The 24,824-nt window shown below is 58.0% G+C and overlaps 2 protein-coding genes across 2 annotated transcripts; one reads left to right on the top strand and one right to left on the bottom strand.

Annotated features, from left to right (window-relative positions):
• Positions 1–96: 96 nt before the first annotated feature.
• On the top strand, positions 97–20,355 carry LOC117640923 (CDC42 small effector protein homolog). The gene is made up of 4 exons (XM_034377949.1): positions 97–400; positions 17,446–17,536; positions 17,667–17,849; positions 17,992–20,355. The coding sequence occupies exons 2-4, from the start codon at positions 17,453–17,455 to the stop codon at positions 17,998–18,000; spliced, it is 276 nt and encodes a 91-aa protein (XP_034233840.1). The 5' UTR covers positions 97–400; positions 17,446–17,452; the 3' UTR covers positions 18,001–20,355.
• On the bottom strand, positions 20,352–24,123 carry LOC117640921 (another transcription unit protein). Its single transcript, XM_034377947.1, has 10 exons — positions 23,952–24,123; positions 22,771–23,583; positions 22,631–22,679; positions 22,408–22,529; positions 22,118–22,308; positions 21,827–22,029; positions 21,582–21,744; positions 21,281–21,496; positions 20,995–21,193; positions 20,352–20,885 (listed from the first exon to the last, which is right to left on the bottom strand). The coding sequence occupies exons 1-10, from the start codon at positions 23,995–23,997 to the stop codon at positions 20,671–20,673; spliced, it is 2,217 nt and encodes a 738-aa protein (XP_034233838.1). The 5' UTR covers positions 23,998–24,123; the 3' UTR covers positions 20,352–20,670.
• Positions 24,124–24,824: the final 701 nt, after the last annotated feature.

The following is a 24,824-nucleotide window of genomic DNA, read 5'->3' as shown; positions in this document are numbered from 1 at the left end:
ACGACGTAAAATCCGCACGGACTCCTCGCCCTCGCGAGGCGCCACCTAGCGGCCGTTTCGTTGGACTCCCCTCCCCTTCCTCGTGCTCGTTGTCTGCCGGGTCGCCTCGCCCGCCACTCCACTCCACTCCACTGTCAGTTTGCGTCGAGTTTCGGCCACACTCGCCTCGTTTCCCCTCGCCGTGTCGGTGAATGAAGTGTTTGTGTATGGACGCGCTGTGACGCTCTTGCTGTGGAATTAAGCGGGCCGGGCCGCTGATAAAATAGTGTATCGCTCCTTGTAGCGAAAGCCAAGTGTTCGTCAGGGTGTTGTGCCGTCCACGCCGCCACACCTATGGATTTAGACTTCTAGCAGAAGATACGGTCATCGGTCGTTGTCTTCTGACAGGGGGATTTAACAGGTTCGTGAAAATGTAAACAAAGCCGAGTTGTCGCGCATTGACCTGCCATCGTCCTGTGTGCTCACCCCGCATGAATGGTTTTAATTGACCAAGACGAAAACGAGTTGTCTTGTGATTCAGATCAGATCGCTGGTTGAGAATAGTATGCATCTGTCACTTGAGTGACACTCTGTAGGTTAGGACGCAAGATGCAAATGCTCATAACTCTGTATCCATTGAAAATTTAATCTCTTTCAACTTGTCCACGTTGTTTTCTGATGTTGGTTCTTTTCTTTGTTTCTTAAAGTCTACGGTACTGTGTGTTACAGTGTAAAATCATTTTGAGCGTATATTGTACAAGTACCCTTTCAAACACTTGCGCCTAGTTAAATTTTATTCTAATGTGACAAGTGCAAAATGATTGTGCTTAGAATTCACACAATGTGTGCTGTAACAGACAGGCCGGTCTGTAACGGCTATGAGCTATAATTATGGCAAATAACTGTTAAATTATGGACACCGCTTTTTGTGGCCTGGCAGTTCCAACCATCTAACTCCAATTTCACTGGATGATTTATATGGGAGTGTTTAAACATTTTGTGTCGATTTTCATTCATTCAGTCTTCTAAATTCGTCAAAATTTATTTTTATTTCTCTATTAAATTTCGCGTTTTTTGTTCGATGCAGTAACTGGGTCTGTTCTAAAGTGAGCAGGGGTTGCATGGAGGGAAGGAAAATGAAGCCAAAAGCAAAATTGTGACAGTGAAGGGGTGAAGTGGGTGGGGAGGGGGAGGTGGAGGGGAAAGGGGCGTTGCAGTGGTGCAGGGTAGAAAGTGGAGCCCCGGCCTCTGCAGTCACCCCACCCCGCCACACCCCACCCCCACTCCAGCCGAGCCGCCCCTCGAGGCTCGAGGTGTGAGTCACCTCGGCGCGGCGGCCGCCTCTAGCCGCTCACCCCTACAACCCCGACCCGGCCGCAGCCGCAACCCCAGCCCTAACCGCCCGAGCCCCTAGCCCTCAGCCCCTTGCTCATGGAGCGCAAGATCGATATCGAACCCGAGCACGAGGGTAGGGTGCAAGGGGTGCACGAGGGAGCCGGCGTTAATTTTAGCGCCCCGTTTTGAACCGGTCGCCGCTGTTCCTACCGTTCCTGGGCGCCATGGACTGGCCCGCCGCCAGCTGCACTCCTGCACTGCAGGCTGACGCGAGGGCGGGGCGCCGCGGCCAAGCGCGAAGCCAGTGAAGCGGACGCCGCGGACGGGGCGCCGCCGGTGGCGTGCTGGATGCACGCGGTGCAGCGGCTGGCGGCCGGTGGGTGGACCAGCCGACTCATTCCGTCGCTCTGTCTCTGTCGCTCTCACAGGGCGCCCCGTGCCGGTGCGAGAGAGACAGAGCGAAATCAGTGTGCTGGTGGACAGACGCACCGGACAGGACAGCGCGTATCGCGCATGCGGTGGCGCCCCACTGCAATATGATTGCTTACGCAACGGCGCTGCTGGTGGGACCACTGCAGACTGATTCCACGCACGGCGTTTCGCCGCTCTGTCTCTCTCGCACAGCCAGGAAAACAACGGGCGGCGTCAGCCTGTTTGGGACTGCTGCTGCTGGGTGTGGACCCCGGTGGCGGTCGCGATGCAGTATCTGCTCCGATCTGGAAGGTTTGGCGGTGGTCGCCATTGGGTGCCCGCTACTGGTGGTCCTTGGCGGGCCTCGATCCTGCCTAGCAGCCTGGCCCGGTCAAGCGGGCCTTGCCCTAGATGAGCCTCGTCTCCGCGGTCCGAAGCGGTGGCGGCGTTGTTTGCGGCCAGGCCCGTCATTTGGGCCCCTTACTTTTAATCTGTGTAACGACGCGCTCTCCAGGATTAGTTCGGTCGGGGATCGCAGGCGCCGCCTCGCCCCTTTCCCCCCACCCCGCCCCGCCCCGCCGCCGCGTCCAAGAAATGGAAACTAGATGCGTGGTCATGTGTTGATAGCCGGGCTGAATAGATTCTGGAGTCTCGCTGGGCTGGGCTGGCCTGGGCGGCATGCCGAAGTACACTGATGGAAACGGGCGTGGAGCGGACGTGCGTTGTCCAGCAGGCCGATGTCTCTCTCGCACCCGTTACGAACGTCCCGCGAGTGCGACAGAGACAGAGCGCGTCGCGGAGGCAGGAGGCGGGCCGAAGTGAGGCGGACGGATGGACGGTGTTTGGGCCACGGATGCCGAGGGGCACCGAGGGGCTGAGGGGGCCACGCGGCCAGCAGGTGCCTTGGCCGCGCCGCCACGCCGCCTGCTTTGTCGCGGTGTCCTCGGACCACGGCGGACGGGCGGACTCGTGTGCCGAGCAGCACGCGGCATGCGGCCGCTGCGGTCAGTAGACGGAGTCGTTTTCGTCGCTGTCTCTCTCGCACCCAGACGGGACGCCCATGAGAGCGAGAGAGAGACAGAGCGACGACTCGCGGATTCGGCCTACAAGCCGCCAAGATCACGGCCGGCCGGCCGGGTGGACGCGGACGGACGGACGGACAGACGGAGCGAAGGAAGAACAGGAACGCACGCATTTGGCCGACCGACTGATTCGGCACGTCACGCTCGAGTCGCTCTGTCTCTCTCGCGCTCGGGGCGCGGCTGGCGCGGCCCGCCAGAGGTGCGAGAGAGACGCCCTGTCCTGCTCGGCGTGACGCGCGCCCGCTGACCGGAACTGAAGGGCCGACAGAATGTGTGGAAACAAAGGTCGCCATGTTCCCCTCCCTTGTAAAGGGCACCGCGTACCGCGGCGCACCGCCCCACTGTAGTGTGCCACAGTGTAGCCGCGCCGCCGCCATTCCCAGTTCCTGACGGTGTCGCTCCGTCTCTCTCGCACCCCCACGTACCGCCCTGTGTGTGCGAGAGGGACGGAGCGGCGATGCGATCCTCGGATTCGGGCAGTGCAGGGCGCTGCGCGCTGAATAATGCTACGTACGATGAAAAGATCATCGTAGCGTGCGATCAAATGAGAACGTACGTACACTGTACTAAAGTTCGTCGTCCCTCACGGTTGTAGTAACGAATTTAGCGTGTGCCGCCCTCCTCCTCTCGGCCGGCGTGCCGATTTTTTGCCAACGGCAGCGATGCAGCACCAGAGCCTCGCGGCCTAACCCACTGACGCGTTGCGGCATGGCCGGGCATGGCTGCGCTGCGGCCGAGGCCCGCCCCAAGTGCAAGGCCCGTGTCTCCCTCCACACTGTTAAAAACGGGGGCGGGTGAAAAAGAGACGGCCCGCGGCTCTGGGAACGAAACGCGCTGCGACGGCGGCGTTTTGGCGCGCTGGTTTCCGCTTTCCAGCCACTTCCCTTATCGCTTCCCTCTGGATGGCGGTGCCTGCGTGCGCGGTGCGTGCGGGTGCGTGCGGGGTGCCATCGCCATCCTCGGCGGATTCCAATCTTTCCGCCAGAAATGCAAATGAGGCGCCGCGCCCCTCGCGCTCTGTCTCTCTCGCACTCACGGGGCACTCCACGGGCGTGCGAGGGAGACGGGGAATCCCCGCCGCCGCCAGGCCGCCACCAGCACACACGCCGCAAAAACACACTGGGGCTGGAGGGACGGTCGTTAGTGCTCGCTTTTATTTGCCAGGGGGATTTAAAAGTGGATTTTGCTGGTGTGGGTCCTTCGGTCCTTTCGGTCGTCGAACAGGACATGCGTTGCCCGGAAGGCGAGGCGAGGGGGCCGACGACGCAGCCGGCTGTGATTGGATGATAGCCCCCCCCCCCTCTCCCCCTTCCTTCCATATGAGTAAGTAACCACAACGTGTCAGAACGCAGCGCACGCACTTGCAGCTCCCACATGTGCCTCCGCAGAGGCCTCCGCGCACCAGACCGTCGCGGCGGCGCGGCAGGACTATACAGTGGAGATGCGTCTCCAAGTTTTTCGGCGTCGTCGTGGTGACCCCCCTTTTCCCCCTCCCCGCTCCCCGCCCGCTAGCGGTCCACTGCGCCACAGTCTGCGCCGCCGCGAAAGTGAAGTTTGCGACATGGAGCGTCCCCCGTCTCCCGTCCAGCTCTGCCCTGCAGACTGATTCAGAGAGACGTTTTCCGTCCCTCTCGCCCAGAGCCGCCGTCGCCCTGTCCTTTTGCGAGTTCCTGTGCGCCCCGTTGAGTGGCGTCCATTTTTAGGGTGCCTTTCCACACCGCCGCTGCTGCCGACTGCAGCCGTCGCGGCGCCGGGCTGTGGGACCGATTCCGAGACTCGTTTTCGTCGCCCTGTCTCTCTCGCACCTGTGGGGGGTGTCCCATGAGCGCGACAGAGACGGCGCGACGACAACGACTCTCGGAGTCAGTCTGCCTTGCAGGCCGCAAGCGACTCGCAAGCGAGGCTGCAAGCCACTGCGCCACTGCAAGTGCCGCGGCGTCCTGCGCATCCTTGAATGTGGGTCAACTGGACCCGAGGCCTCGGGCCGCCTCAGGCCTTCCGCCGCGGCGTGCGGCCGTGCGGCGTACTGACCAGGACGTGGGAGTCGGCGCAGTCGGCGCAGTGCCTGACGGCCCAGTGGAAACTCAACAAGTGTTGGTGTAGGCGCGGCGGGGCGTGGCGGGGCGTGGCGGCGGGGAAAACTGCGGGAATCCTGTGCTGTGTGCCGCCACCGCGGCCCCGCGGCCCTGCGGCCCTGCGGCCCTGCCGGTGCACGCGTGTCCCCTCTGCCCCTCTGCCGCGGCGCTGTTGCCGTCCAAATTGTCGGAATGGATTTCGTGATGCCGTCTCCGTCGGGTCGGCCGGCCCCGCCCCGCCCCGCTGGCTGCCGCAGCCGGAGACACGGCTAGGCGGGGCGCGCGGCGGTGCGGCTAAATCCGTCGCGGACGCCGCGGTCCCCGTGGGCTCGCCGTCCATGGTTGAACCTTTTAACGGCGACAACCGTTCCGTTCTCCGCCACACTGCCTCGGCGGGGCGACGCGGGGCGACGACGCCGCACAGTGGGCCAGAAGACCGGCGGCGCCGGCGGCCAAAACTCCAGACGCGCTTTCAGCTTCAGAGTCGCTAAACAGTACTCGAACTGAACGTGTGACCCCACCAATGGATTCCTCGTTCGGAGAGCAATCCATTGGTGGGGTCACACGTTCAGTTCGAGTACTGTGTAGCGACTCTGGAGCTCAAAACGCCCCTAGAGTTTTGTCCGCCTCCGGCGGTCTTCTGGCCCACTGTGCGGCGTCGACGTGGCGCGGTGGCGCGGTGCACCGGGGTCGCCATGCCAGTCGTGCCCATTGATGTTTGTCTGGCTGCTGCTCGCGCTGCTCGTCGTCGTCGTCCTCGTGATGCAAGCGGCTCCTCGGCTCCTCTTTTTCCCGCTGGCCGCTCCTGCAGTTCAGGCTAATCCCGAGAGTCGTTCTGTCTCTCTCGCACCCATGCACCGTCCCGTAGTGCGAGAGAGACAGCACGACTCTCGGAATCGGTCTCTGCCGGCTCGGCGCTCCGCCATCGCGGTCCTGCCCGCGGCGATACCGCGGCCCTACACCGTAACCCCCGCAGCGGGTGGATGGATGGAGACTGCGCCGACGCGAATAAACAAAAGAGCGGCATGGGCGACTTTTTGCAAAAAAGGCAGGAAGGCGTGTTTGGTCGGCGTCCATGTTGATCGTGGCCCCAATTAGTTGGCCCAGTAACCTTTACCTCACAATGGCCGGCCGAGCCGGGCATGGGGGCGGGCCCCAGGGCGGGCCACCAGGCGTGCCGCATCCACCGCGCTGCTGCGCCGAAAAGCAACGCGTCGTGCCCGACTTGTTTTGTGGTTTGCTTTGAGTTTCTTTTCTTTTTCTGACCAGCTTTTAATTAGTGCGCACATTTTTTTGTTTGCCGATACGCTGGCGCGCTGGCGCGTCGTTTTGGGCGCCGGTCGGCGGGCGCGGCGCGCGGCGCTGGGAGCTCGACGAGCTCGAACTGGGCGAGGGCGAGGCGGGCCGCGGCGGGCCGCGGGGGCCACCGAGGCGGCGGGCGAGCTGCGAGGCGCCCGAGTCATCACATCAGTCATTCACCCCGCGCCGCGATGGGCCCGGAGGCGGCGAGGAGTCGACGCGGTGGGAAGCCGGGGGCCGGGGGGGGGGGGGGGGGGGGCGGAGCGCGATATGTTTTGGCAAGTCGGTTAGTCCGAGTATGGGCAGCGCGCGGCGCGGGGTACTGAAGCGAGGCAGCGAGGCCGCGGAGATGAGGCGAGGTGGCTGTGTGTACACGCTCGCCAACAAGTCTAATTGTGCGGTTTCGAGCGTGGCTGTACTTTTGTTTTGAGGCGCAGGACCTTTGAAAACAGCACTGCAACGCCGTGTCCTTGTTTTTCGGCTCGCGCGCTTGCAACTGCGTTGCGTGGTGAGGACGCCGTTTGAGGTTTCGGGGAATCATTTTTTGACGGTGTGCCGCCGCCGCCGCGGACGCGGCCCGTCGTGGCGGTGGTCCGCGGCCCGGAGCACCCGGAGAGGCTTCGGCTTTTTGTTTCCCCGAGTCCCTATCCAGCGCAGCGAATCGGCCGCGGGGCTTAACTACGCTGCTTAGAGCTGTGTAACACCGCCAGTGTTTCCGACCTGTCGATAATTTTTTTTCGCCCCGGCGACGCCCGTCTGTCTGTCCGTCTGTCCGTGCTCGGTTGTGATTGATGGTATCAGGAAGGCGAGCGAGGCGGGCGGGCAGCGCGTAGCGTACAGCGTAAGGCCCGTAAGGCCGGCGCTGTTGAATTGGATTACGTATATATCGCGTTGTTGTGCTGCTCCCTGTCGCCGCAGCGGCGCAGCGTGCCGATTTAGCGCCGCCCCCGGCGGCTGTCTCTCTCGCACTCGTGGGGCCTGCGCGGCGCGCGCGGCGTGCCGCGGGGGTGCGAGAGAGACAGAGCTTCCGCCCCCCGGGCCGTCGATAAATCACGACAGCCGAGCCATTCCGACGGATCGCCCTGTCTCTCTCGCACCCAACGGGATGCTCCGTGAGAGGGACGGAGACGGTGCGACACTGCTCGGCAGACGCCGGCTTCCTCTTGGCGAGCCCTTGGGAGCCCTTTGGGGCCGAGTCGACCGCCCCCGGCCTCGGCCCTCAGCCAGCGGGGCCAGCGGGCCGAGCAGGGCGCCTGCCAAGTCGGGGGTAGGCCTCCCGCCGGACGGGCCAGCGCGGCGGGGCTGCCCAGCCTCGACTTGGCGGGCGCTGGGCTGGGCTTGGCTGGCTTTGGCTGGACCAGACTCCTCCGAGAAGGGCCACCGGGCCATCGCTCTGACGCCAAGGGCCGGTCAAAGGGCCAGCCAGAGCCCGCCCCCCGCGGAGTGCACGGTTTTTACTGCCGTCCGAAATGCGCACCGCGCTCGGACTGGCTGCCATGCCTGCTGGCGTTACGCGCGCTGTCGACACACGCCACCACCACTACTGCTGCACTGTGTGATGCAAGCGGCGGCGAAGCGGCGCTGCCGGGGTTAGATTTTGGCTTGCACTTTTCATGGCCCATAAAATTGGAAACTGCGGCGGAGCGGAGTGGCGGTGGCGCAGTGCAGTGGCGCGGACAGGGACACCACGCCGTCCCGGAAAGGTGGCCGTCGAAGTCTGCCGCAGTCCCATTCCGAACAGCTAGCGCTTCAGTCGCCCCCCCCCCCTCTCTCTTTCTCTCTCTCTCTCTCTCTCTCTCTCTCTCTCTCTCTCCTCTCTCTCTTCTCTCTCTCTCTCTCTCTCTCTCTCTCTCTCTCTCTCTCTCCACACACTCACACACACACACACACACACGTGCGGCACGCTCCCCGTTGGTGCGAGAGAGTCGGAGTGTCGAGCCTGCCGACTGTCTGGCGGATGAAGCGGTGGCGTCGCTGCCTTCCTCGTTGCTCGCCGTGGTCGTGAATCACCGGCGGCTTTGATTGATTTGGCGGTGCCGCTGCTCGCTGGCCGTGCCGTGCCGTGCCGCCGTGCGTGGGGCGGCCGTCAACGGGAACTTCTAGCGCCGCGCCGCGGTGGCTGACTGATTCCGAACTGCTCTGCGCCTCGTCGCTCTGTCTCTCTCGCACTCCTAGGGCGTCCTCCGAGTGCGAGAGAGACAGGGGGAGAGTGACGAAGGCGCTGCTGCTGGCGCCTCACGGATTTATCGCTCTAAACGGATTCATCAGGCAGCCGGGGTGAGACGGGCGGGGCTTGGGGCTTTGTGCCGGCCGTGCGGTCCCGCACTGTGCAGTCCGGGGCTCTGCTGGCTGGCTGGCGGACCCTGCCCTTGCATTGGGCCAGCGGAAGTGGGTCAACGGACCGGAGCCTGCGGGAGGCGGGGGAGGGAGGGGGGCGGGCGTGCCGGCCCGGAGGTACCGCCGCTGGAGGCGGTCCGAAGTGGCCGAAGTGGCGGCCCGGGCAGCAGAGGGGGCCGGGCCGGGCCGCGCAGGGCCGGGGCAGCGCGAGGCGATCATGCATCGACCTCTAGGGGCGCTGTCGGTCGGTGCTGAGGCCCGGGTATGGGCCAAAAGACGGCTGGAGGCGGCTAAAACTCTCCACGCGTTTTGAGCTCCAGAGTCGCTAAATGGGACTCATACCGAACGTGTGACCACACCAATGGAGTCCTCGTTCGGAGAGCAACCCATTGGTGGGGTTTGAGTCCCATTTAGCGACTCTGGAGCTCGAAGTCCGTCCGGGATTTTGACCGCCGCCACCGGTCTTGCGGCCCACTGTACCGGGCCGCGAGGTTCACAACGTCGTGGCGCTGCTGGCCGAGGCCGCCTGAGGCCGCCGCCCTCGACCTCGCCCTTGCCGCGGAGGGGCAGGGGCGGATTCACTGGGGCCAGTCGAGGGAATGCCTCCCCCCTCCCCGCCCCTCTCGGAACGCGCGACGCAGGTGGTGGACGCGGCGACGCGGCCCTTCCGAGACAACTGCACTCGGCGTGGCTGCACTGGCCGGTGCGGCCGTTGGACATAAACCTGTTTCGCATGCGGCCCTGCCCTGCGGTTCCGTGCCCCGCCGTGGCCTGCCCTGCGGTGCATGTAGGACGTTGTTGGCGCCCCTGCGGCCTGCGCCAGGCCTGCGCCAGGCTCGAGGGCCGGGTCGGCGGGGCCGGGTCCGCCGGGTCGGTGCCGGCCGGGCAAGTGCAGTCGAGCAAGTGCAGCGGGCCGAGTGCACTGCACGCCCCGCACGTCGTGCACGCTCTGGCGCGGCTCGTGCAGGGCGGCGGGCTGGCTCCGAACACTGCAACAGTGCCTTCGTCGCTGTCTCTCCGGCACTCGCGGGCCGCGAGAGAGACGGAGCTTACGGAGCGCTGTTCGGAACGAGCCTCGGATTATTCCGCCGATGGTCCGGGCTTCGCCTTCCCGTCGGAGGTTCGCTCCCCGCCGCAGCGCGCTGCAGCGGAACGGTTGCCGGCGCGATGCGCGTTGATGGATTTCATGCTAAATGTCAGTGCGCGGCGATGTCCCTGCGCGTCGCGGCCCCGCGGTGCCCTCGGCGGTGCCCGAGGTGTGTGTTCAAGACGAAAGTCGGTGTCGCTCTCGCTCGCGCCCGGCCTGCGGCAGCCTGCGGTGGCGTGGTGCCGGCAGTGCCCCGCAGTGCCCGCCCTGCTGCGGTGCTCGCGATGAGATCTTCAGGGACTGCAGCAGACTGATTCCGAGAGTCGTTGTCGTCGCCGTGTCTCTCTCGCTCGCCCGTTCGGAAGGCCCCGCGAGTGCGAGAGAGACGGCGAGGCCCTCGGGATGAGTGTGCGGCGGGCTGGCGGGGCGGGGTGCGGATCTCACCGCGGAACGACGGCGGCCATGTTTGCACTGCAGTTGCACTGGTGTCGGCGACTTAGTGACTTTGCGGTTTAACGGCGCGCCGACGCTTTCACGCTAAATTCCTGATTCGTGCACGTCGAGCCGGGCGGGGCGGGGCGGGGCAAACGGGGTGATGCGTTTGTCGCCGAAGGGCCTTAGTGGCCGCAGAGAGCAAGGGCGGATCCAGAGGTGGTTTCAGGGGGGGCGCCCCCTTGGCCTGGTCCCCCTGGATCCGCGCCTGTCGGCCAGACGGACGGCTGCAACGGTTTGAACAAAGCGCTGGGCTGCTTGGACGTGTGGACGGTGTAGACGGTGTGGACGCGGGGACATCCTAGATGGCATCTGGTTTACTGGCTGCCCGCGCTGCGCGCTGCATGGGCCGTGTTGGCTCCGTAGACTTGAGGAAGGGTTGGGTCACGGCGATGGTATCTCCCGTGGAGGGTTACCGCGTCCGCGCCTACCGTCTGGCCGGCCAGCGCAGCCAGCGTCGCGGCTCCAATCTCAATTCGTTGTATTCTCGACTATTTTATTTTCGATGGGCGCATGGCAGCTGGAGGATAGAGCACGTCAGGAATGGACTGTTTTTCCGATTTTTTTTGTTTCGAACGGCTGACTGGCCACTGCGGTGGGCGTGCTGAAGTGCACGGACGGGCGCGCGGACGGACCGAGCGGACGGACTGGCGGGCGGGCGGGTGCGATCCGCTTGAATGCATTCCCGCGCGGTCCACTCCACTCGACCGAATTGAATCTGACAGGCTGGCCGAGGTTATTAGCTCCTGCGGGGAGGAATCCTAGAGCATCCTAGAGGCGTCCGGAGCGGTGTCCGGTGTCTCGCCTCGGTCCTCGGTTTCGGGGGAAAATGGGATAGCCTGTCCCCTGCTCGGTGTAGCACACACTGGGCGAGGGGCGGAACGCGGAGGGGCACGACCTGGTCGTCGACCAAAGCCCGCGGGATTTATTGCCTCGACATGATCTGATAAAAGCAAAAGGCACGAGCCCCGGCGAAGGAAGGCCGTCAAAAACGTGCATTTGGAGCGTTTTGGGGCGTCGGCCGCGCTGCCGTGCCGCGCCCCACAGTGGGCCAGATGACGGGTGGAGGCGGACAAAACTCTAGACGCGTTTTGAGCTCCAGAGTCGCTAAACAGGACTAGAACCGAACGGGTGACCCCCATTTATGAACTCCTCGTTCGGTGAGCAATCCATTGGTGGGGCCACCCGTTCGGTTAGAGTCCCATTTAGCGACTCTGGAGCTCAAAACGCGTCTAGAGTTTTGTCCGCCTCCTCCGGCCTTCCGGCCCACTGTACACCGTGCCGCGCCGCGTCGCGGGTGATCGGCGGGGCGGCGGACCACGACGCCGTGCCGCGCTGCGCCGCCGGGGAAGTCCCGTTGAGTCATTTGACTGGTTTGAACGAATTCGGCCGCAGTTACTGCCGCGCGGCCCTAAAACCACCGTAGCGTGAATTGTTATTAATTTGGAAAAGGAACTGGGAGGGACTCGGTGGCCGCGGCCGAGGCGGACCAAGTCGAGTCGAGACGCGCACCCAGCTTTGCTGGCCTAGGCTGGCCCGGCTGCACATGTGGAGTATCACTGGCGACTGGCGGCCCGCCTGCCTGCCTGGTGCTGTAGTGCGGGTCGCTGACCCGTCGCCTCGCCGCGGTGCCTGCGATGCGGTGCACGCCGCGGTGGTGCACGGCGCGCGCCTCGCGCCGCAGCCAGGTACTCTGTAGACCGATCCCGAGCGTCGTTTTCGTCGCCCTGTCTCTGTCGCACCCGTTACGGCACGCCCCACGAGTGCGAGAGAGACAGAGGAGGAGGCGCGGTGCCGCGCGGTGTGCACGTGCCCGCGAGCGCGCTCGCCTCGCAGTGCCGCAGTCGGATACACAACAACACGGCGCAGGGCGGTGGTTGTAGCGCAGTACGCGATGCCGGCCGGGCCCTAGGGACCCGGGCCCTTGGCGCGCCCTGGCGGCGCAAGGCCCGGCCCTCCTTGGAGGCCTCGGCGGAGGAAGACGGGGCGGCGCACAGTGGGCCAGAAGACCGGTGAGGCGGCCAAAATTCTAGACGCGTTTTGAGCTCCAGAGTCGCTAAATGGGACTCGGACCGAACGTGTGACCCCACCAATGGACTGCTCTCCGAACGAGGAATCCATGAGTGGGGTCACACGTTCGGTTGGCGTCCCATTCAGCTACTCTGGAGCTCAAAACGCGTCTAGAATTTGGGCCGCCTCACCGGACTTCTGGCCCACCGTGCGGCGTGCCGCGGCGTCGAGGAGAAGAGGATGCGGACGATGCGGACGGGGTGTGCCGGGCACACTGTGCCGGCTTGCGGACGGCCTGCCGACTCTGGCTTCCTGTCCAGCAGGCCAGCAGGCCGCGCGAGGTGCGCACTTGGTAGTGCGGAACGCGCGTGCTGCCGTTCCGCCCCCCTCCCCCTCCCCCTCCCCTCCCCTCCCCTCCCCTCCCCCTCCCCCTCGCGGCGCCGCACCGGTTTGTTGACAGTGCTCTCGTACTAAACCGCTTGCTTGCCCGTCTGCTCGCCCGCTCGCTCGCGAAAAAAGAAAGAAAATAAAAACACGAGAAAAAGAATCGCAAAGAGAAGACAACAACTATCAGCACACTTTCGCTGGAACGGAGGCGCTGCCGCTGCTCTGCCTTGCTCCGCCTGCGCGTGCTGTCGGGCAGGGCGTGGCGCGGCGCGGCAGGGCGCGGCAGCCACGGCACTGCACGCCACTGCACTGTCTGATAAACGCGGGCCGTGTCGACTCAGCAGGTAGTCAGCGCTATAGCGCGAGCACTGCGCTGCAAGGCACTGCACTGCTAGTGCAGCTCGGCGCTAGATAGCTTCGCTTGCTCGGCTTGCTTGGCTTACTCGGCCTTTTGCTTTTGTCAGCGACCGCCTTTCGCTTCCGTAACTCGCGCCGCGGAGTCGGTCCGCTGCGGAGCACTGCCGGCCGGGGCTGTTCCGCCTGATCGCGTTTTATTTTCGGTGTTGATTTTTAAATTGATTTATGCGAGTGTGGCGGCCAGGCCCGGCAAGGCCCCCACGCGCGGGTCCGCGCTGCGCTGCTGCTGCGATCCGGGCCCATATCGATGTTCAATGGGAAAGGCTGCGGGTGGGGCGGGCCGGGGCGGGGCGGGGCGGGGCGAGGCGGGGTGAGGCGAGGCGGGGCGGGACGGCCTCTAAACGTAACAGCCAGCAGCAAGGCGAGCATGCACAGCAGCCGTCTGATTCGTCATCATATTGGAAGACGCCCGCTTGCTTCGCCTGGAGTCCAGCAGCCCCGGCGGCTCCAGCCGAGGCTCCAGCCGAGGCTCCAGCAGGACCAAGGACACGATCGCCTTTGTCTGACCGGGAGCCGCGCGGCCGCGCCTACACTGTCGGAAAAGCGTCTTTTCTTTCCCGTCCTCCTATTCTTTATATTTTGTTGTTGTTGTCGCTGTTGTTGTCAACTGCGACTGGTGCGCCGCGGGGAAGGCGCATGACTCTGCGTTCCGCTTCCTGGCCGGCCTGGCGGTGTGTCCTTTTCGCACCGGCGCGTCAGACGGAGAGGATGAGGCTGTCGCTTGTATGCCGAATATGGACGCACTGCGCACTTACACGTACGCACACACACACACGGACACGCGCGCGCTCTCGCTCTTAGACACCTACACTCAATAAACAGTCCGCGCCGTGGTCCATGCTGGAAATGCGGTGTGTACACCCGGATACCGCCACGTGTGCGTGCATGTGTGTGTGTGTACCTCTCTTGTCAGCGAGATTGTCCGTGTCTGTCTGTGTCCGGGGCGTAAAGGGGGAGGGGGTGGTCGACCTTAGGACCTTGGCCGGCGGCGCGGTGCGGCGAGGCGTCCCCGTTTACACGAAGCCCGGCGCGCCGTGCTGCCTTGCTGCCCGCACCATCACTTCTCCGAAAGAAATGACTTGGAATCGAGCCAGCACGAAACTAAGGGTTACGTCAGTCAAACGAAACGGAGCGCGCCGTGCAGCGCCGCGCCACACCGCGCCGTGTGTGAGTGTGAGTGCTGTGTACGCGGTGCGGTGCCGACGACGGCGGCGGCCCTGAGCTTTGGTGCCTTGGAGCGCGGCGAATGCTCTGCTCCTGCCGGCTGATTCAAAACAGTGTTGTCTCTCTCTCGCTCTCTCTCGCGCGCGCGCCGTCTACAGAACGCCCCGAGACTGCGAGAGGAGGCAAAGCGACGAAAGCACTGCTCGGGATCGGCCTGCCGTTTCGAGGCGTTCAAGACAGCCTGGCGGACCCTTGCCGCGCTGCCGGTCATCCGAACCGCTTGGCGGCTGACGAGCAAGATGACGACCGCGATGACGACCTTCTTACACACTAAATGTTTTTGTACAAATTTTGTACGAGACATCACAGTTTTTTGTGCACACGAACTTTTCGTACAAATTTGTACAAAATGTTGTACAATTTCGTACAAAAGTGGCGAAAAATGTGCAGTTTTTCGTACAAAAATTGTACTAAAATTTCGTTTGCACGAAAAACTGTGATGTCTCGTACAAAATTGTACGTAACATTTAGTGTGTAGGACGTGGTTCTTTTCTCTCTGAGCCCCTTTGGTCGCGAATGCTGTATGCACCGTCAAGGTTCAGCAGCCGCTAAAGTTCCGTTTGTCGTGCGCACTGTTTAGCGCCTGCGAGGTAGGCCAGCGGCCCGTGCCGCGAGACACCGGTGTGGAGACGGCGGCCTGCCTCGCGCCTGGCGTCTTCACAGGGGCGAGGTAGGCCGCCGTCCCTTCGCCGGTGTCTCGCGGCACGGGCCGCTGGCCTACCTCGCAGGCGCTAAGGCCGCCGGTGCTTTAGGCTTTTCTGCCGCATTTCTTCCGCCCAAGAGCATTTTTCCACCAAACGCATTTCCGCCGCCCGCCAGCGTTTCTTCCGGCGGAGCGGGCGGACGCGGACGCGCGGTGGAACGTCGCGAACGTTGTCGCCGTGGATGCGCGTCCGCGCGGCTCCACCAGTGACGCGATAAGATAGGCGGCAGCGGGCGACACGCGTGACATGCGGACGCCGCGCGCCCCGCGCCGCGAATCGGGCGGTGAGTCACGGCGTCCCCGGCGTCGTCCCGGTCTGTCCCGGTCCCTCTGTCTCCCTCCCCGTCTGTGGCGCCGCGTGGCCGCGCCGTTTCGGCCGGTGGCGTGGCCGCGTGGCCGCGGACCCTGCTGGCTGCCCGTGAATCACGCATCACGCCGGCGATGCAATGTAAACAGACCGCGCGGCCATTAGCGCCGCTCCGCCAATCGGCGACGGTCCCTGCCGATGCGCTCTCCGGCCTGGTTTGGAAACGGTACCGCGCCGCGCTCTCGCCCGCACTGGTAGAACTGAAGCGTGTGTACTTTGACGGCCCCTTCAAGGGTTTTGGTTGGTACTACCTTTGACTTCAAGCGTTCCCGGCGATTATTGACTTCAAGCGTCGTTGTGGGCTTGAACGAAGCGTGTACAACTCTGCTTTACCAGTGTGCTCTCGCCTGCTCTTACCGGGGTTCTCCGAGGCGACGGCGGCGACGTCGTGGATGTGTATGGTTTCACATCTGGCGGCCGCCGCCGTCGTCGTCTCGCTGCGGTTGAGGGGGGCGGGAGCAGCAGCGGGGCTGGCGGGGCTGGCGGTGGTGAGTCATTAGCTCTGGGTGCCCCGCGGAGACGGAGTCAGAGAAGTCGGAGACGGCGCGTTGCGCGTTCGGAATGGTAGCGCGGCGAGGCGGCCAGGGCGGCCAGGCTCGGCGCAAGCGCGGACGGAGCGACGGAACGGCAATGGCTGCCTGATGAAAGCGAAGCGGCACAGCGGCGGACAGAAATACGGACGCGGACGGCGGCCCGAACGGGTAAACGGCCAGAAGTGGCCGCGGCGGCGGCGTCGTCGGCGTGGTGCCGTCTGTGCACGCGGCGCCGTTCATGCTCATTAGGCGCCATGCAGGTCACGGGCGGCACGCGCTGCGGAGCACCAAGCGCATCGCCAGGCAGGCAGCCAGGCAGGCAGCCAGGCAAAGCGCCGCCTTGTTGTCGCCTTGATGCACCCGCCAATTAATTGGCCCCGCCGTTCGTTTTTCCAGGCGGCGCCGTTGTGTTGCCGCCAGAACTCTGTCTCTCTCGCACTCGTGGGGCGTCCCCCTGCAGCCCTGGAGGCGCGAGAGAGACGGACGGAAAGCGACTCTGAGAATCGGTGTGCTGGCTGCACGGTGTACGTGCACGGCACACCCTGCCTGCAGCGTGGCTGGCTGCTGGGCCGCCAGGCCGTCGCCACCGGGTTCGGCTTCGTTGTCGGCGTGCTCTCGTCGTCGCCGTGCTGCAGTCGCGTGTCGCGGGGAACCACTTATCGCGTAGGAACAATCCGGCAAGGCGGGGCACGGCGGGGCGGTGCCGCCCCCAGTGGCGGGGCGCGGCGGAGTGGCGGTGACGCAACGAGGGAAGGGCCCAAGGGACGGCCGGGCCGCCCTGCTCCGTAATCCCTTTTTACACCTTGTACAATGCGCTGCACCGGCCCGGCCCGGCCTGCCCTATGGCCCGGTCGCTCCCTTCGTTCCCTTTCCCTTTCCGCCGACCTAATTAGGGCCTAATGCACCGTCACCGCGCCACGCGAGGCCGCGCGAGGCCGTGGCCCTGGCAGGTACCCTGGCAGGTACCCTGCAGCCCTTCCGGACGTGACTCGGGGACCGCGGCGCGGGGTGCCTCCAGCCTCGCCAGGCGCGCATCCAGCGGGAAGCGAAAGGACCCTAGGTAGTCGCCCGAAAGGTGGAAAAAAAGCCACGCTTTGCCGCTGTAAGCGCAGGCAAAAAGTGCTTACACTGTCCCTCCTTCGGGTCGTCTCTATAGATCCGCCACTGTGCTTCGCGTCCGTGTCGTGAGGGAAGGACCAGGGGTGGACTCGCAGCCCGGACTGCTCTCCTCTCTCTCTCGCATGGCCGCGCTGACGACGCTGACGCGACCAGGCGACCCGACTCGAGGCGAGTTTATCGGCTGCCCGGTGATAAATCTGGTCGCCATGGTGACGCGTCGTCGCGTCGCGTGGTCCGCCGTGTCCGCCGTGGTCTGCCCGGCCAAATGATGCGGGGAAAGTGTCGGCCCGGCCGGGGCGGCCTGGGCGGCCCGCTGGGCCCCGAGCCCGACCGACCATGCCGTCCACCTGTCCAGGGCTGCCAGGGCCGAGCCGGCAGGGCGGCAGGGGGGGGGCCGGTGCAGTGCTCATGTGCCCCTGCAGCGTCCTGCAACGTCCTGCAACCTGCAGCCCTGCAAGGCACCCGGTGCCGGTGGGTAGCGGCAACGCTGCCAGGCTGGGGCCAAGCTGGCTGCTGGGTGCCGTTGATGGCGTCCTCGAATTTGGAGCTGTGTTGTTAACGGTGTACCTTCGTCTTTTTGTTCCACAGGCCCAGGATGTCAGGCCTCCAGTCCACCAACATGTCGGGGGACATGTGGATGCAGTGGTTTTCGTGCTGTCTCAACCAACCAGCCAACAGAGTAAGTGTTTGCGTGTTTGTCACTTGGCTCTTCACATGTTTTTTTCATTGTTTTTCTTTTGTCAAAAAGTTAAGGCTAATGTCAAAGCAGATTTTAAAATAAAAATTAATTATTTGAATGAATTTTCCAGCGGAAACGAGTGCAGCAACAGCAGCGGCGGCGGATCGACCGGTCCATGATCGGGGAGCCCACCAACTTCAGGCACACGGGGCACATCGGGTCCGGGGACGTGGAGATGGGCAACTCGCACCTCCGCGCCATCCAGACGCAGATGCAGGGCAAGGGCGGCTACGACACCGCCTTTGCGGTCAAGGTAGGCACTGCGCTGCACAGCGCTGCTCTGCGGTGGCTACTGGCCCCAACCATGGCGGGGTTTCCCCTCCGTCTCTTTGTGCTGTCATGACCGGGCCCAACCTACCCGAGTTGACTAATTTTTGGCATTATTTTTTTTGCAGGCGTATTGACGGCCCTGACTAGCATCAGGCACCAGCAACGAAACCAGTGTTCTCTCCGGATGTGCCGTAGTTTGGACAGTCAAGCTGGAGGCTCTGAGTGGAATCTGCTCTTCAAATGTTACAACTGGCTTGGTTGTGTCAGGCCTTCAATTATTTTCGAAGCCTACTGCGAGTAAAATTGCCCTTGACCTCACTTGCGGGAGCTGTACTGGTTTGACTGCCGTTTGCCTAGTGCTAAAACTTGCAAGGCACATTTCTACTATGTCTGTGCTTGTACATATTTTCACGAATAGTATTGACACCTGGATGAATGTGTTAGTGAGAATGTGTTTGTCTAAATGTGAGACAGTGTTCTTGGATGTGTTTATTCTGAAGAGGATGTATCTGTAATAGAAGTTTGCATGTATAGGAAGTAAAAATGTGTTATTGTTAGTCAGTGTCGATAAAATGTAATAACAAGTCTTTGTTCTTGGAGGACTGCATATCCTTCCCATTCTGACCAAAGTCTACATTATAATTTGTTTTTCTTTAAAATTCCTCTGAAGGTCCCTTTTAATTATGGCTTTTATCTGTGAAACAGAAATGTGCCCCATGCCCTTAATGTTTTTTGTTGTTGTTTTTCCCCCAAGAAAATTTCAGTCATTTGTTTTAATTGGCATAGCCACCTAAATAAGTTTTGATTTGTCTTAAATGCCAGAGTTTTGTTAGACTTCATTTTAATTTTAATTAATTCTCTTCATATGGGTGAACTTTTATTTTAAGCAAACAATACTGGTGTGAAAAGAGAGATGGACACTCAATTATTTCTTATGAGATGTTTTGTAGTCTGAACCTTAACTACTATGAATTGCCGCAGTTGAATGACTAAAAAAATATCCTTTATCATTTTAGATAATGTCCTACCTATGCATCCAATTTTAAGTTACCTAAATTTTAGTTCTGCGATAAAGTTTTTTCACATCAGTATTGTAACCAGCAGATATTGTGATATAGCTCTTTAGTTACTGACCATAAAGTTGACCATAAGTTTCATGAATGTGTCCCTTCAGTTTTCTATCAGTCTACTCGAAGGAAAATGCCATCAACTGTCAGATTTTCTGTTTGTTGTGTATGCACATATGAAACCCATCATCTATTGCCTTAATGAATTTTTGTTTATGGTTTGTAACCTTGTGATATTGTTTGTATTTTGTTGATAGTTTCTTTTTAACTAAATTGAGCAGTGGTTATCCACTTCCAACTTCTTAGCTTATTTATAAATAATTTTGCTTTTTATTCTGTTACACTGTATTGTAGTCTCAATCTCACTTTGAGTTCAGTTTGCCTCAAATAGAACAAAACCCCTTGCTCGGGAAGATCCTTCTAGGTTAAACACAGTCTGCAAGCATCTTTAAATTATATAGTGCTATTTGTTTTTACTCCTTCATTCTAAATTGTATCTGGTGAGAGACTTTCATTTGTTGCACTTGTAACCATTGGATCAGTGAAACTATATAACAAAATTGAAAAGTTTGTTATCAGCAAAGTTGTACTAATAAATTAGGACTTCCATTCTCTCAAAACATATGCAGACTGATATTCAAGCCAGCAGATGTGAGATGTCTTTCATCGACCGCACCAGACTGATACAGCTCAACTTCGCTCAACTTCTGAGACTTCTTTTTTATTTTGTAATCTTTCTCTTTACCATGATTGTCATCCATTTTCCAATGCTGTGATCTTACATTAAATATTCCAGGCTCAATCTGTCATTTTGGAGACATTGTTTGAAGAAGATGGACAAGAGGCACAAAAATTGTGAGATGCTATTGCTGTTTTTTTGTTGTTGTTTTTTTTGGATGAGCATAGTAGACTGTGCTCTCCACCTTACTAGGAGACTAAATTTCAATGAATCAATGAAAAGCCCTTTTGTGATACTCTGAATGAGAAATACTTTCACTCCTGCCAACGCAAACTTATTCAGAGTTCACTTCACTTATGCCAACGTTATGTAGGTTTTATAGTTTTAATAAAATGTAAATTAGAACTATCAAATTCAGACTGAATTATTACTGTTGACTTTGTACCCTGAAACTTCTTCTCCACGCATTTTTTTCATTTTGTGTCAAGTGTCAAGAATTGCTAATCTATAAACAACTTGTTCTTCTACAATATTGTCCTCACCCCTGCCATATAGATTCCCAGCATTGTTTAGTGTGCCATGGGGAAAGATGTCATTGGTACACTTTTAAAGGATTGGCTAGCAGTTATGGTGCTGTAATTGATTTACAACATATATTTTGCATATCTGAAGAAACTGCAAATTTGTTTGTAAAAAAGATGAATGATGTAATGTGGAAAGGAAAATAAACTAAATAGTATTGGCATTTAAAGTCTCTATTCTTTCAGTGAATCAGTATAAATGAATACCAGTGGAAACAAATCTGACCATAAAATGGAGCAGTGTGGCATGCATAAAACACATTGCTCATTCTACTGATACTAGAATGGTATACAACAGTGATGAAAGAATACTGTACACTCAGTCACTAGAAGTTAACATTTGTACAAGAAAAAATGATTCAAATGCATTGGACAATGCATGATAAGACGCAGAACATGATTTTCTTTTCTGTTCATAATAATTTTTCATACATATTTACATAAAAACAAATTGATTGACTGTCATAATTTCCATGATTATTCGTTATCACTGCCACTGCCACTTCCAGAACCACTGCCGCTACCCGAGCCTGAACCTGAGCCGGAGGCAGATGCAGCTGGAGATTTTCCAGACGCTTCACTTTCTTCATCGGAGTCTTTCAAAGCTTGCTTTGATTTGTCCTTCTTACTTCTGCGTAGCTCCAGATCAGAACCCTCATCTTCTTCTGAGGAATAAATGTTGGGACGGTCATCTAAAAATTAAAAAGTAAGTATCCATCAGAATAAAGTAAACCTGTGCTGAGTCCAATTAAATGGAAAGTTCATGCCAAAAACAAATGAAACTGCCTGCAAGTTACTTACTTTTGGCTCCTTTGGCTCCAGGCTTGTACCTATTTTTGATAGCTGCCAGTGAGATGGCCCCTTCATCATCTGAAACATCTTCACCTTCCCTGTCAGGCTCCAAGTAGCTGGACGATAGGCCTCTGTTGGCTCCTCGCTCTCGCATGCGTTTTTGTTTGCTTTCTCGGCGCAATGAAGCACGCAGTCTCTCTTCCTCTTTCTGCACAGACACACCAAAGCAAAACATTTACAAATAAAAGAAAACAAGTAGTCTGTCTGACATGATGGAGGTTATAACAGAATTTACCTTAATCTTCTCAAATCTGTTAATGTCTGGGTCTGCTCCAACAACCCCCATAATTTTGATTCCGCTTGTTTTGGTTGATCGATCAGCCAAGGACAAGGTCATCTTCTTGTGAGTAAAGGAATCTGTTGAGTGCGGCCTAAAGGTAAGCTTGGTGCGGAAAACAGCCTGTCCTTGTAAACCAGTACCTTGTCGAATGTAAAGATGGTTATGATCCCCCTAAAATCACAAAAAAGCACCATGTTATAAATACTTGCATGGTTATGATGTATCTATAAAATAAGCTAAATGAATTTGTCTCTACCTGCAGGGGTTGTTTGTAGACATCAAAGATTTCAGAGCCTAAGTGAAGAGACAAACTACCGTCACTCCATTTAATATATCTAGCATTACTTTCTTTGATTGCATTGCCATCTTTGTCAAATTCTGTTCTCCAGCGTATTGTGTTTTCAACTTTAAGTTTAAGCCTGTAAGAAAATTAAAATTAAAAAGGCACTATTTTCTTGACTCCACAGACATAATAGAAGTTTAGATATTTTTAGATCTTACCTGGCTCTACCTTCCTCATCCAAAGTTTCCTCCTCATCAATTTCGTCTTCATAGGTCTCATGATCAAAGGGCCTAGTCTCCACAGAAAGGAAATTCGGCAGCTTAACAAAATTAATTTCTCTACCCAAATCACAGCCAACACGAGGGATTTCCACATCAATAATAGTTTCTGGTGGCGGTTCATCTTTTTCTTCTTCCTCAGGCTGTTCAAACGTAAAATTAAACCACCAGAATTAACTAAAATTTCAAAGTCTGAACTTAAATTAAAGCTTCATGTAATAAACTACTTACACCCTCCCCTGGCATGGGCCTTCTTTCTTCTGGTTCATCATCTGATCCTCGGCGGGGGCTATGATAACTACCTTCACTCATACGGCTTTGTCTACCACCTTCATCATCAGAGGCTTTCACTGATTTCTTTTCATCATCATCATCATCATCACTGATGTCATCAGCATCTCCAAAGAGGGCTTCAGCATCAACTGAAAAATAAAAAAAATTGAAGCAAAACTTTTCACAAATATTTGTAATTGTTGTGAAGTGCTGTACTACTTGGTTATAGGAAACCAAGTTCAATTTACCATTTGCCTGACCATCTTTCCCTTCATCTTCACTATCAGATCCAACAACAACTTTTTTACGAGGCTGTTTCTTTAATTCGCCATCCGATCCACTATCACTGAGAACCGCCCTTTTTCTTTTCCTGGAAGACAAATCACAGAATAGGCCAAACAAGGGTTATAAGCTATAATGCAAAATTAATTGAAAATTAAATTATGAAAAGATATGAATATGATTACTTACCCTCCAACTTCACTTCCCGCATCTGACTCACTTCCAGAGCGGCGTCCTCCTGTTAAGAAGAGAGGCAATACTATCAATAAATTCCATAATTCCAGGTGCTAAAATAAAAGCTTTCACATGATTCATATAAATTTTGTTACCAGATTTGGCAGGTGAACCGCTTCTACTTCGACTGCCACTTTTGCGACTGCCACTTTTACTCCGGCTTCTAGAGCGGCTGCCACTTCTACTCCTGCTGCCACTCCGGCTTCTACTGCCACTCCTGCTGCCACTTTTACTCCTGGCACTCCCACTTCTGCTCCTGCTCCGGCTTGCTCTAGCGCTTTTGGCGGAACTCCTGCTTCTGCTTCTACTCCTACTTTTCGACCTACTGCCAGACCTGCTTCTGGAGCCTGAGCGATGAGAGCCAGCAGGGCTACCGGAATGCCTTGACCCACTCCCAGATCGGCCGGATGCAGCACTTCCCGATTTTCGTGAGGCACGGCTTCCCGATCTTGGAGATGTTGGAGTGCCAGATCTTCGAGAAGCAGGACTGCCAGATTTGCGAGATGCAGGACTTCCTGACCTGTGCGAGCCAGCACTTCCAGATCTGTTAGAGGCAGCACTTCCAGATCTGTTGGAAGCTGCACTCCCAGTTCGCCGAGAGCCAGGAGTGGCAGATCTACGGGACGCAGGGCTGCCAGATTTGTGGGATCCAGCACTTCCTGATCTGCGAGAGCCTGCACTGCCAGATCTGTTTGAGGCAGCACTGCCTGATCTCCTCGATGCACGGCTTCCAGATCCTCGTGAGCCAGGACTGCCAGATCTTTTCGACTGAGGAGATCCTGGGCCAGAACGAGGTGAGCCCCCAGGAGAGCCTACAGGTGAACCTCTCCGAGAACCAGGAGCTGAGTTACGACTGCTGCTGCGACTTGAACCAGATGAGCCTCCAGACTCCGAGTCTGAGCCAGAACCTGAGGAGAACAAATGACAGCCATGTATTACAACAACAACTTGGGGGGTAAAAACACAATTAAATGACAGCTCTCCAGTAAATTTAAGAAGATAGTTGACTTTTAATACATGATAAGAGACCAAGGATTAAATAGCCTAACCATTACACTTGCTTCACACCAAAACTATGCCATGGGAAAGCAAACATCACAGGTGTCAAGACGAACCCTGTACAGATACCTTCCTAAGCAACCAAACTAAATTCAACAACTTAGAAAGAGACCTTTATTTTCATTGATTTAGTGTATTTTCAAGTTTACCGAAAGATAGGTTAGATGCGCATTTCGATGCCATACTAACAAAAGAGTTCTCGCGAACGAAACTTTACCTGAGGCGGCATCGCTTTCGATCCCATGCCGGATGCGAGACGGCATGGTGAGTCGCAAAAATAAGGCGTCCTAGTCCAAGAAAATAAGCTTGGCAGGGCAGCTTGGTTGTCAATGGCTTCGTTTGTTTTCTTCCGCCATGAGGAAAACAGGGAACAGACGACAGTCGAGTCGAGGCGACTCGACCGACAGGCGGTGCCACCTGGCGGAGAAACGGCCAACTTGAGCAAAGCGGCGCGTGAGTTTGAAGTGGCTCGCTGAAATGCTGGGCTGCGTGGTGTTGGTCCGAAAGTAAGTGAGCGTGAGACACAGTTAGCCGCAGTATCGAAGTGCACATAGTCCAGGCTAAATTGAGGGAGAAACCAAAAATGTCATTCCTGCAAAGAAACGTCACAGCCACCAAATTTCCAAAAAACTTTTTAAATTGCGAGTCCGAGTCAATATTTGAGGCAGCTTTTGGTCCATTCCCCATCGGGAATTATTATACCTGACGACGATTTTTGGCTGAGGCATCTCTTCCCGCGGGGACGGTTTGCCTACACCTTCGCTGACCTCTTTCAAAACTGAGTGTGGGGAGGGGGAGGGGGCAGGGAGGCAGGAACTCAGCGGGACGCTGCTTCCTTCTCCCTCCCCCTTTCTCTGTAGGGGAACAGGTTTTGGTCCTCCTCCTTCCTCTCGCCCAATGGAGGTGGCCAATAGCGATCCCCGCGGCCCTTAGCCCTTACGGTGGAGTGGTGGCCTCGCCGGGCCGCGCCGGGCCGCGCTGCAGGTCTGCATTGGTGTCATCATCGAGACGGCCGTCATTCCGTCATTCCGTTTCTGTCCCTGCGCGGGCTGCCCGGGTGGAGGCAAGGACGACCATGCCGCGCGTGGAC

The sequence above is a fragment of the Thrips palmi genome, unplaced genomic scaffold (genome assembly GCF_012932325.1).
Source record: "Thrips palmi isolate BJ-2018 unplaced genomic scaffold, TpBJ-2018v1 HiC_scaffold_15, whole genome shotgun sequence".
In the NCBI taxonomy this organism is placed as follows: domain Eukaryota; kingdom Metazoa; phylum Arthropoda; class Insecta; order Thysanoptera; family Thripidae; genus Thrips; species Thrips palmi.
The sequence above is the reverse complement of the archived record's forward strand: the minus strand, read 5'-3'. Positions and strand labels throughout refer to the sequence as shown.

Bases quoted from the DNA above. Each gene is read 5' to 3' on its own strand.
- LOC117640923 (XM_034377949.1), top strand. From the start codon at position 17,453: ATGTCAGGCCTCCAGTCCACCAACATGTCGGGGGACATGTGGATGCAG. The intron at 17,537-17,666 runs GTAAGTGTTTGC...TGAATTTTCCAG, and splicing joins TCAACCAACCAGCCAACAGA to CGGAAACGAGTGCAGCAACA.
- LOC117640921 (XM_034377947.1), bottom strand. From the start codon at position 23,997: ATGCCGTCTCGCATCCGGCATGGGATCGAAAGCGATGCCGCCTCAG. The intron at 23,584-23,951 runs GTAAAGTTTCGT...TGTTCTCCTCAG, and splicing joins CGAAAGCGATGCCGCCTCAG to GTTCTGGCTCAGACTCGGAG. The intron at 22,309-22,407 runs GTAAATTGAACT...TTTATTTTTCAG, and splicing joins GAAAGATGGTCAGGCAAATG to TTGATGCTGAAGCCCTCTTT.